Source organism: Sus scrofa, chromosome 7 (genome assembly GCF_054392235.1).
Source record: "Sus scrofa isolate SSC_HxYL_T2T_F1_AM1 chromosome 7, Sscrofa_HxYL_maternal_Yorkshire_Landrace_v2.0, whole genome shotgun sequence".
NCBI lineage: Eukaryota > Metazoa > Chordata > Mammalia > Artiodactyla > Suidae > Sus > Sus scrofa.
The window spans coordinates 84,720,785-84,733,036 of NC_139389.1; the positions used below are offsets into that span (position 1 = coordinate 84,720,785).

Sequence of the window (12,252 nt, forward strand, 5' to 3'; positions counted from 1 at the left end):
GGAGTGGGTTGCGGGGCCTCTCGGTTCTGAGACCATTGCGATTTTCGTCTACACCCATCACAACCCCCCTCACCTAGAGTTTCCCGGAGCCTGGGGAGGGGCAGAGGCCGCTTGGCCAGGTGGAGGGAGTGACGGGATCCGGGCGAGACGGGGTTCTGATCTCCCAGGGCAGAGCCCGCCTCGGCCTCCGCAGCCAGATCTAGACTTCGGGGGCTACCGAGCTCTCCAGAGGGGCTTTGGGGACAGGCGGTGGCTGGGTCGGAGTTGGAAAGGCGAGATCTTCTGGCTGCAGACACGGAATCCGTGGTCGAGAGAAAGAGGGAAATAACTGGGAACCGCGGGGACGACGTCGGGGGCCGGGCTGGGAGATCTAGGCGGCGGCGGGGGCGGGGGGAACGACGGAGGGGGCAGGGGGCAAAGGTGAACGCTGCGCTGGGCGGGGGCAGGGAGGCCACGCGGAGCAGGGAGGATTGCAGCGGAGGGGGCTGTTCTGGGAAGAGTTCACGCAGCAGGGTTTGCGGTTCCCCCTTCCTCGAACCCACCTGCATTTGTGTGAACCTGAGCGCTCGCCACCCTCTGCCTTCGCCACCTCTGCCCTTTCATCCCTTCGCACCTTGCTCTTGACGCACCCAGACTGGTCACCCGAGCCCGAGCCCGGGTGTGGGGCACAGCAGCTTCCGATCCGGAGAAGTCGAGCTAGATGAGGGGCCTTTTGTTTTTGTTTTTCTATTAATGAAGCAGAAAGTCCCTTTCAAACCATTCCAGGCCTCCTGGTAAAACTGAAAACTCTACTCTTCCCCTTCCCTTCAACCCCTTCTCTCTAAAAAGAATAAATAACCCCAAATACTCAGTTGTTTGGGAGCCAGAGCAGCAGCGAAGTGGGCCTGTGGGCAAGTTCATGGCAAAACTAGAGCCCAACCGGGAAATTACTTTAGGAGAAAGGGCATTGCTCATTCATTTATTCTTTGGGCAAACATTTTTATTTTTATTTTTTTGGACTGTCTACATGTCCTGCACTGGGAATAGAAGTAAGTAAAGCTCTGGTGGTTCTGCATTCTAGTGGGGGAGGTGACAAAGCAACATATTCCAGGTGGTAGTCAGTGCCTTTGAGGAAAAGTCTGACTTGGTGAGAAGGATGGTGATTGGGAAGAAATTAGTTTTCAGAGACTCCTCAGGAAGGGTCTCTCATAAGTGGCTTGGAGCACAGACCTGAATGGAGGGCGCGAGGGAATGAACAGTATCAGTGGGAAGGAATGTTCCAGGCAGTGGGAACAGTACCTGCAAAAGCCCTGAGGTGGGAGGGAGCATGATTGTATGGCCAACAGCCAGGAGGCTGGTGTGGCTGGAGTGGAGGGAGGGGGAGCAGGGACCAGGGCCCACAGGGGCAGCTCTAGGGTTGTCTTCGTAGGACTTCACTCATTTACAACTTGGACCTGAGCCCAGAGTGGGATTAAGGGGCAGGCCAGCTGGGCAAGCAGCCTGGTCTAAAAGGGCACTAAATTATCCTTGGAGTAATTCAGACGTTTGGAGCCAATGAACTCTGATTTCTGTCTGTGTCTCTTGGTGAATTGTAAGTTGGCTCCCCTCCACTGACAGAATCCTTGACCACTGCTGACCTAGGCTACCTGTCTCTGGAATAATTCTGCAACACGCAGGTACAGACAAACTGCAGGATTAGCCCCTAGACCAGCCAGCTGATATTGCCTAAAGGCAGTGATCACAGCTGGAATTCTGAAAATGCACCACACTGTAAAGTGCCACTCCCTGAGATTTATGCTATTGTCTACATTTAAAATGACTTGATATGCCTCCCAAGAACCGGTCTGCTTCAGTAAATTTCACTTGTAATGAAGTCTTGAGATAAGCTCTTTGAGTTGAGTAAAAAGAATGAGGCTTATGGATTTTAGTCTTTATTCTGAGAAAATGGGTATTCAATCAATAGATATTTAAATAATCCTGACTTGAGGGGGGTACCCACTCATAATCTTGCAGGGTGCCAGGGCTTGCTCTGGTCCACTTGCCCACCTCTTACCTGGCAACATACATATCACCTGAAGCAGTCGGGGACCTGAGATGTGAACCGGCTCGCCTAGCGTTCCCGCGTGTGCATGGCTCTGCCTACCCCCACCCCTACGGGCCTTCTTTGGCACCAATTGCCTTACAGGGAGACTGAAATGGCACTGAGGCTCTTGAGATAGGACCATAGAGTGTCAGCGCCCTCCCCATGGATCCTATGCCCTCCCCAGGGCCGCGGATAGTATGTAAGTAGGAGATGAACAGGGCATGGAATGAGGGGGGAGGAGCGTGGTAAAGCTCAGCCAGAGAGCACCGCAGAGCCTAGATCGCTGGGAGAACTTGAGAGCTCAGTGAATGTAAGACAACCAGGAAGTTCAGGGGCTGAAGTAGCGGAGAGGAGGGGCTGAAGCTCTGAGTGGAGAAGGTGCCTGGAGGCGGCTGGCGTCGAGGTCCTCTGGGTCTGAACCGGCAATCCCAGCTCCAAGCCGTCCCCTCGCCCCTCCCCGCTGCCGGCCAGAGTCACACATGTGTTTTCCTGTTTTCCATTTCGGTCCCCGTCGTCACCCTCTGCCTTTTCTGCTCCTCAGAGTCAACGTCTAGCTGCTGGAGCTCAAGACTCACCCCGGGGTTCCCCTTCCCGCACCTGCCCCTCCTCCTGAGCGCTGGTAGCTCCTCCTCCTCGCACCTGCCCTAAGGTCCCAGGACAGGTAAGAGATGGGAGAGGAGGGACAATGGGCGAGAGGGGACATGCTGGAGGATGGAGTGAATCCTGAGATTTGGCTGAACCGGGAGACCCTAGAGTGTCTTGTTTCTTAGCTCTTGCCCTCCCCAGGCAGAGCCTCTGCCCAGAGACTTCAGCCTTTCTACGTTAGTGGAAACCCCTGGCCACAGAAGTAAACAATTTCTATCTTTCTTGCTCCCGCCCCCGCCTTTTAAGGGACTGTCATAGCCATAGTGAAATATAGGAAAACAAATGGAGAATTGGGGAGGGAGGAGCTGAGTTTCCAGCTTGGGGAGATGGGGGGGGTCCAGCCGGAGCAGAGTGCGTCTGTTTTCTGTTTCCGTTGTTAGGGGAGGCGGCACAGCCTGGCTGGAGCCAGAAAGGCAGGACTGGGTGTCTCAGGGAGAAAGCATCTTTTCACCTTAGCTCCCTGAGCTTAACTGAGGAACCAAAACCCTGACATATGCACTGGTTCCTGGAGGAAGAGTGTTTTGGTTTTGTCATTCACGGGTGGGGTCCAGGCAAGGGGCTTCACTGGCTGTTGTGCCCAGCACTGCCTGCTGGGGGCCCTGCTCTCTGGGTTCCCTGTATGTGAAACTTCTCCTATAGGAAGAGTGTGTTGTCCTGAAATCTCCACTAGGACCTCAGAGATGAATGTGCCTCACATGGCAAAGACACGGGGTGCTGAGTATCAGGAATGCTGTTATTCTCTGGGGTTCCAGGCTCTGCAAGGTTCTCTTGTAAAGCCTGGGGTGGGAGAGCACTTCAGGAGAGTCCCAGGCTGCCTGACTGGTGGAGGCATGAACCTGAGAGCTGCGATCTCTGGGAGGACTGTGAGTCACCAAGGACAGTGCCTTCTGGCCACAGAGCTCGTGCTGGACAGTGACTGAGAAAAGAGGGGGCATCCTTCTCTGAAGGACTGGGTCCTCTGTCCAGTTTAGACAGGCTAGGAAGGTGATTCCTCGTGAATAGCACTTCCTGGGGATACCACTAGGGTGTGCTGTTTTCTGGAGTGTGCCATTCACCCCCTAGTTTCTGTCTGTTTCACCCAGGGTTTCTGTCTCCAGATTCCATGATGAGGATTTCACATTTCAGATACCACCAGCCAGGAACTAAACCCTCTGTCCACTTACCCTCACACTTCCCCATCTTCTGTCGCTCCTTCACTCCTTTTTCCTTTGTCCCATTAGGACACACAGTCACCCTTGGTGCCAGGGAATTTGATCTTAAAAAGCCTGGTCTGATGATGTGTTTCCATGTGTTTTTGTTTGCTTTAGAAGTGGGCACCCTGGCAATAGCAGCACTGCCAAGAGGACTGGTAATTTCCTCTCATCCCTGCAAAGGGATGAGCTAGGGGAGGAGCAGCGGGAAGGAGAGGGCCTTTAGCTGACAAAGGCAGAGGGAGTTCTTTCAATCTAATCACCTCCTCACCCAGGTAATTCATTAGAGAGCCATCTAAAGTGCTTTCTTGCCTAGGAGGAGGGCTAGAGACTGGACAGGCCGGAGGGGGTGGGGAAATTGGAGAGAGAGCACAGATCTCGGCCTTTGCTGGCCAGTCTTCCTGCCTCTCTGGCTACTTTGGTATCAGGACAGGTGACTTAGTGTCTGCCTAAGGGGCAGCTGGGGGGATTAAGTGAGATAAGGCATGTAGGTGCTTAGCAGTGTGTCTGGCTTGGGTTAAGTGCTTGGTAAGTGACATCTGTTATTATAGGAACATTTAGAGGGGAGCTGGGAGAAAAGGACAGGCTTCTGGATGGATTTCAATGTATTCGTTAAGGGTGCCTTGGGAGACGCTTGATCTCTGGGAAGGAGGACACCAAGATCTGTGTCTGGGTTAAAAAAAAATTAAGGAACTAGAATGGGAGGCTGTAGGGTAGCGATAAGCTCCCTCCCCCAAGGGCATTTTAGATCTTTATTCTCTGGTAGAGGAATAACCAAAGAGTGTTTGAAAGGGCATGAGAAAGGATAAGAAGTTGGATTTCAGAATGAGTAGGGTTTATTTCTGTTGGTAAAAGAAACCCAGAATATTTAAGTACACTCTAACAACAGAATTTATGATTTCCCCTAAATGCTCAACTTCCGTTGTCTGTTCTGCGCCAGTTCAGCATAACTCAGTGAAATCTTATTTCCCCATATTTTTAGGAAATTGGAGTAGGTTTGTATTCAGGGGGGTGTTTATGGGAATTTAGGCTCCCTCCAAAGGTCTGGCTGAGATGGAAGTGCATGCAATCGGGGTGCAGATGCGGCCAGAGAGTGGAGTCTCATTTCTCCATTGTTTCCTTGGAAGCAGCTCGAGGCTCAGCCTTGGGGTCACAGAGGCAGCTTAGGGCAGCACCCCTCACTCTGTGTGGGGAAGTGGGCAGAGTTCTCTAGGACGTCAGATCACGAGTTGCAGGACTGTACTGACACTTCCTCTCATCTCTGCCTGTGAACAAGCCTGTGTGTCACAATGTGCAACCTTCCTGCCTTTCTTGTTTGGGGTGAGAGGGAAGTGGGGCTAAGGTGGGGCCTGGAGGACAGAGGGAGAATGGACTGTGCATTCTTTCTCAGCCGCAGCCCTGTGCTCAGCTACTTTGCTCCGGGACAGCTTCCCCAGGGTTGCAGCAACTGCACCCAGCTGAATGTCCGGTCCTTTCTTCTGGCCCCCAGTCCTGGAGCAGAGCTGACAAAGGAGATTCCAGAGAGAGCGCCTTCTTATCGCAGAAAGTGCTGAGCCCAGGGCTCCTAGCCTTCCCCTTGCAGATGTGAAGGGCGCGTGAACCTTGGACCCAGACAGTTGCTTAATGCCCCTCTCTCCCTCCTTCTCTCCCTCCCTCCCTCCGCCCTTCTTGACTTCTTGATTTGACTTAAATCCATAAGCATTTGCCTGACCTTTCCTTTTTACTACTGGCTGCAAGGCAGGAGCACTCAGACCACAATTCCTGGAAGCTGCTTCTCTGTGTGGCCACTGCTGCCGCCGGCTGCAGGGAACCTGCTTCCCACCCAGGTCCAGGGAGTGAGTGTGCTTCCCACCCTCCCCCTCAGCCCCTCTCATCTTGCCCATTCTCCTTTTGCTGCTCTGCAGTGTCCAGTCGCTGTCCACTTGCTTGGCCAGCTCGGCCTGTCTTCCTCTTAGCGTCTCCTGCTCTGGAATGCCCAGCATCTGCTACTCTGCTTCAGCTGTTTCTTGCCTGGGCTTTGATGCTGTTTCTCCGGCAGCAGCTCCTGGGTGGGGAGTGGTCATCAGCCACCTGCAATCATCACGAGGTTGGGCTGTATGTTTGGGTCACTGTTCTCTCATCCCTACTTTTTTTTTGTCTTTTCAGGGCTGCACCTGAGGCATACAGAGGTTCCCAGTCTAGGGGTTGAATTGGAGCTACAGCTGCCAGCCTGCACCACAGCCCCAGCAACGCCAGATCCTTAACCCACTGAGCGAGGCCAGGGATTGAACCTACATCCTCATGGAGCCACAGTGGGAGCTCCTCTCATCTCTGCTTTTTTTGGGTGATGCAACTCTGTGGGGATTTGATGGCTGGAGGCCTCAATACTAGGGGCTGGGAGAGGTATCTGGGAAAGGAAAATCAATGGAAAGAGAAGGGCCTGTCTTCTTGTTGGGTGATGCTGGGCTGCTTGGGCTGTGCTGGGGCTGAAGAGTTCCGCTAGGGGTTCTTAAGGGATGCGTCCTGAGCTGGGGGGTGGTTGTGATTTTTCAGCAGGAGATCTCCGAAGCCTTGAGGTTTGCCACAGCTTGGGTCCCTGGGGGAAAAGAGTGGTGTTGTGAGGAGAACCCACAGATTAGCTGCTTACAAGTTTGGTTCCCAAGGTTGCAGCTCATCACTGGTGACAGGTGAGACTGAAATGGGAGGGAAGGCAGACTTTTGGGGGCTGAGGCTGAAAAACACAAGCTCAAATCACGCTTACACCTGGGAACTGCCAAATGGCTCTCGTTCCCGTCTCCAGGGGCCTCAGATAGAACCAGGATTTAGTTGTCTCTTCTGTAGATCAGGTGGGCAGCAGCAGCAGCCGAATGATGAGAAGCACAGGTATTTTCTCTCTGGGGCGTGAGTGCTTCCCCTTTAAGAATCCGGGTAGGGTTATTTTTTGCTGAGCCAGTTAGAGAAGAAGTTCATGTGAGGTGGGAGGCGAGAGAGAGGTCTCTGAAATGGTGGGGAGCGGGGGAGTTGCCCCTACTAGCCCCTGTGGGGAGACTTCTCTGCCCTTGGCAATCTGCTCTATATTTTCACCTTTCTTCCTTAGAGGGCAATGCCAGGAAGCTGCTGAAGGCTTTCTTCTCCTCCTCCGCCATGGTTGACGGCATGAAGTATGAGGTGGCCTCCCAGCACGAGAGGGACGCCTCCCCTTTGGCCGAGGAGGCCGGCCCCCGGTCGGAGCAGGTAAAGCTGAAGAAGGAGATCTCACTGCTGAACGGCGTGTGCCTGATTGTGGGGAACATGATTGGCTCGGGCATCTTCGTCTCCCCCAAAGGCGTGCTCATATACAGCGCCTCCTTCGGCCTCTCCCTGGTCATCTGGGCCGTCGGGGGCCTCTTCTCTGTCTTCGGGGCCCTTTGTTATGCGGAACTGGGCACCACCATTAAGAAGTCTGGGGCCAGCTATGCCTACATCCTCGAGGCCTTCGGGGGACTCCTTGCCTTCATCCGACTCTGGACCTCCCTCCTCATCATCGAGCCCACCAGTCAGGCGGTCATTGCCATCACCTTTGCCAACTACGTGGTGCAGCCCTTCTTTCCCAGCTGCTTCGCCCCCTACGCTGCCGACCGCCTGCTGGCTGCTGCCTGCATCTGTAAGTGGGGCCGGGGGCGGGGCCGGGGGCGGGGCGGGGCGGGGCGGTGTGTGGAGCGGGTCGCGGGTGGGGTGGTGGGCAGAGGCCCGATGTGACTCGGATCAGCCAATAAGAATGAGACGGAAAGGAATGCCTCTGACAAACACTTTTTTCTTGTTGTTAAGTTAATGTATGCTAAGTGTGAAAATGTAGCCGGCGTCTAAGTGTCAAAAAATCCGTTCTCCCAGCTTCCCAGGGTAAACATTATTAGCACGCTCTGCCCTTCCTGATTTTTTCTTTTTCCTTCAGGAGGTGGAGTTTTGTTCTCTTTTATAAAAGATCGGGATCATAGCACACATATAATTCTACAGTTTTCTTTTCTTCCCCCAGAATTTTTGAGTGATGTTCTTTTCTACTTATAGATCTACTTTAAAAAATGCATTATTCAGAGTTCCCGTCGTGGCTCAGTGTTTAATGAACCCGACTAGGAACCATGAAGTTGAGGGTTCGATCCCTGGCCTCGCTCAGTGAGTTAAGGATCCTGCATTGCCTTGAACTGTGGTGTAGGTCGAAGATGCGGCTGGGATCTGGCGTTGCTGTGGCTGTGGTGTAGGTCGGCAGCTGTAGCTCCAATTCGACCCCTAGCCCAGGAACCTCCATGTGCTTCTGGTGCGGCCCTAAAAAGACAGAAAAAAAAAAAAAAAAAAAAAAAAAAGCTTTATGTTGTTCCATGTTAATTTTAACAATGCATTTATTTAACTCATCAGATCTCTGTTAATGCCCATTTAGTTGGTTCCAGTTTTTCAGTCTTACAGATAATGCTCCAGTGAATATCCTATTGCATTTGCATGAGTTTTTCTGTGATTCTTTTTGGGCTGCACCTGCTGCATGTGGAAGCTCCCAGGCCAAGGATCAAACCTGTGCCGCAGTTGTGGCTTGTGCCACATCTGCAGCAATGCCAGATCCTTGACCCACTGTGTCACAAGGGGACTTTCTAGATTCTTTCTTTTAAAATTTATTTCATTGAAGTATAGTTGATTTACAATATTGCGTTAGTTTTAGGTGTACAGCACAGTGATGTATATATAATTTTCCTTTTCAGGATTTCCCTTGTGGCCCACATTCTTTTCCCATATAGGTTATTACAAAATATTGAGTGGAGTGCCCTGTGCTATATAGTACATCCTTGTTGTTTATTTTATATATAGTAGTGTGAATATCTTAATCCCAGCCTCCTAATTTATCCCTCTTCCCACTCTCTTTTTTCTTTTGGTAACCATTAGTTTGTTTTCTATATCTGTGAATCTCTTTCTGTGTTGTAAATTAAGTTCTTTTTTTTTTTTTTTTTTTTTGTCTTTTTGCTATTTCTTTTGGGCCGCTCCTGCGGCATATGGAGGTTCCCAGGCTAGGGGTCGAATCGGAGCTGTAGCTGCCAGCCTACGCCGGAGCCACAGCAACACGGGATCCGAGCTGCATCTGCAACCTACACCACAGCTCATGGCAACGCCGGATCGTTAACCCACTGAGCAAGGGCAGGGATCGAACCTGCAACCTCATGGTTCCTAGTCGGATTCGTTAACCACTGCGCCACGACGGGAACTCCCCTTTTTTTTTTTTTTTAATATTCCTGTGGTTATTTGTCTTTCTCCGTCTGGCTTCCTAGACAGATAATCTCTAGATCCATTGATGTTGCTGCAAGTGGCATTATCTCATTCTTTTTTATGGCTGAGTAATATTCCATTGTATATATGTACCACATCTTCTTTATCCATTCCTCTGTTGATGGACATTTAGGTTGTTTCCATGTCTTGGCTCTTGTAAATAGTGCTGCAGTGAACATTGGCATGTAGGTATCTTTTTGAATTATGGTTTTCTTGGGATAGATGCCCAGGAGTGGGATTGCTGGATTGTATAGTAATTCTATTTTTAGTTTTTTGAGGACCCTCCATACTGTTTGCCATAGTGGCTGCACCAATTGACATTCTCTGTGGGCTAGATTCTTAAAACTGTCTTTTCAGAAGTTCCCTTCGTGGCTCAGTGGTTAATGAATCCGACTAGGAACCCTGAGGTTGTGGGTTCGATTCCTGGCCTTGCTCAGTGGGTTAAGGATCTGGTGTTGCCATGAGCTGTGGTGTAAGTTACAGACGTGGCTCGGATCCCACGTTGCTGTGGCTCTGGTGTGGGCTGACAGCAACAGCTCTGATTAGACCCCTAGCCTGGGAACCTTCATGTGGCGCGAGTGCAGCTCTAGAAATACAAAACAAAAGCAAAACAAACCTGTCTTTTCAATCTACCTTGGCCTTTTCTCTGGCTCATAAATAAAATATTGTTTTAAAATACAAAACGAAAGCAAAACAAACCTGTCTTTTCAATCTACCTTGGCTTTTTCTCTGGCTCATAAATAAAATATTGTTTAAATCTATACATTCAGACAAGCCATCTTGGAGGTACCAGGAGACTGGTCCTCTGGCAGTCCCATCCCTTAGCTGCCTCTGTTCTGGAAAAGTGCCCTCCCACCGTGGGAGACCCTGGGACCTTGGCCACCCCTACCCCCAGCTGTGGTGGAGCTCAGAGGTCCTGTCAGTTGAAGGGCCGCAGCAGCAGCAGCCGCCACGTGGGGCGCAGGCATTTTGTAACAGGTACAAGTGCTTGCCGAGTCAGCCCTCTCAAGCAGCCTCATGTGCTCTTTTCTTTCAGTTTCTTCACTGCCCCGTTTTGCTCTCAGCCTTCTCTCCAGTCTCCCTCTTTGGGCTGTTGTGCCGAGAGCCTGCTGTCCTCTGTGGGCTGCTCCCAGGTGTCGTGTTTGGGTTCAGACTCATGTCTGTGTATGAGGCTGTTTGTCGTGCTGGCCACAGTCAAGAAAGTGCGGAAGGGGCAACTGCCTTGTGTTGCAAGAGGGAGGTTTTCCCTTGAAATCTTTTTTTTTTTTTTTTGTCTTTTTGCTATTTCTCGGGCCGCTCCCGCGGCATATGGAGGTTCCCAGGCTAGGGGTCCAGTCGGAGCTGTAGCCACTGGCCTAAGCCAGAGCCACAGCAACGCTGGATCCGAGCCGCCTCTGCAACCTACACCACAGCCCACAGCAACGCTGGATTGTTAACCCACTGAGCAAGGGCAGGGACCGAACCCACAATCTCATGGTTCCTAGTGGGATTCGTTAACCACTGCGCCACGACGGGAACTCCTCCTTTGAAATCTTAACTGTGATCTCTGTAGTTTCTCTGGCATCGTTTACAGATCATCTGGTAGATTGGCTTACTGATGAAACTAATTTTAGGATCCTGTTGGTCTTGGGGTCCCCTCAGGTGTGAGTGTCCTGTTACGTACCTTGTGTAGAATAAGGATTATTCCATCAATGAGTAGAATTTCCAAGATGGCTGCATCCCTTTAAGCACCAGAATTCTATCTTAGCCATCTTTTTGGAATCTCTTCCAAACCAGTGATCTGTCTGCATGCCCTCAAAACTTGACATTTTTTGGGGTGACTGAGGGTCACTACTGTACCATATCAAATCTTCTATGACTGGGGCCTTTCCTGGCCACCAGCGTGGGGATGAATGATTGCTTCCTCAGTGGCCTCAGAGTGCCAGCCTGGCTTCAGTGTCTCACGTTTTCTTCTTTCATGATTGTGGTGTGTGTCTTTTCCAACACCTGTTGTTTCTTTTTTTTTTTTTTTTTCGGTCCTTTTAGGGGCTGCACCTGGGTCACATGGAGGTTCCCAGGCTAGGGGTCGAATCAGAGTTGCAGCTGCTTATGTATGCCACAGCCGCAGCAATGTCAGATCTGAGCCACGTCTGCGACCTCTGCCATGGCTTGAGGCAATGCCAGATCCTTAACCCACTGAGCAAGGCCAGGGATCAAACCTGTATCCTCATGGATACTAGTTGGGTTCTTAACCCACTGAGCCACAAGGGGAACTCCTATTGTTCCTTGATTCTGGCATTGTGCTTGCCTTCATCAGTCTTTTAAATTTGCTGCTTCTTCTAACTTGGGAATAGAGACGTTCTCAAACTCCTCCTGTGCATCCAAGTACACACACACACATAAATGCGCCCTTCTAAGAACACATGCAGAGTAGGCACTGTTGTGCTTAGTCTGTAGAGCTCTCTAGTTAATAAAAGACAGTTTTGCACCTGAATTTAAGGCATATATTTGAGACAACTCTGGTAGAGAGAAAAGCATATCAGATTTGTGTTTGAGGAGTTCCCATTGTGGCTCAGTGGTAATGAATGAGACTAACGTCCATGAGGATGTGGGTTCAATCCCTGGCCACATTCAGTGGGTTAAGCATCTGGCATTGCTGTGAGCTGTGGTGTAGGTCACAGATGCGGCTCTGATCTGGATCTGGTGTGGCTTGGCCCACAGCTGTAGCTCTGATTCGACCCCTAGTCTGGGAACTTTCGTATCCTGCAGGAGAGGCCATTAAAAAAAAAAAAAAAAGATTTGTGTTGAGGCTGGGCTCAATAGCTGCGTGACCTTAGCCAAGGGATAAGGACTGTTTATTTCCAGGCTGCTCTGAGCATGAAACGAGAATCATTGAAAACTATAAATCATGACTCAAGTGTAAGGTATTGATGATTATGATGTTTCAAATTGCTCTGTCTTGGTTGCTTACAGGACTGTGTTCTATCTGTAATAATCTTCAGAGGGACATAGAGATCTGGAAGAAAGTTCAGAAGGTCAATGGAAATTGTAAATAAGAATTTAGGGACATATGATTCATGAGTTTTTTCCTTCAGCTCTTGTTTACTGAGCGCC

The 12,252-nt window shown here is 50.8% G+C and overlaps 1 protein-coding gene across 51 annotated transcripts in view; it reads left to right on the plus strand.

Annotated features, from left to right (window-relative positions):
* The window catches only part of SLC7A7 (solute carrier family 7 member 7), a 58,896-nt gene that overhangs the window by 19,137 nt on the left and 27,507 nt on the right, over positions 1 to 12,252 (plus strand). For 9 of the 51 annotated variants that reach the window (XR_014808818.1, XR_014808811.1, XR_014808803.1 and 6 more), the window contains 3 exons: positions 2,604 to 2,723; positions 6,430 to 6,563; positions 6,974 to 7,519. Coding sequence is in view for 30 of the 51 variants with exons in the window: in XM_084965772.1 (XP_084821898.1) it covers positions 7,021 to 7,519 (499 nt within the window). In the remaining 21 variants the exon portion in view is untranslated. 51 annotated transcript variants of the gene reach the window in all.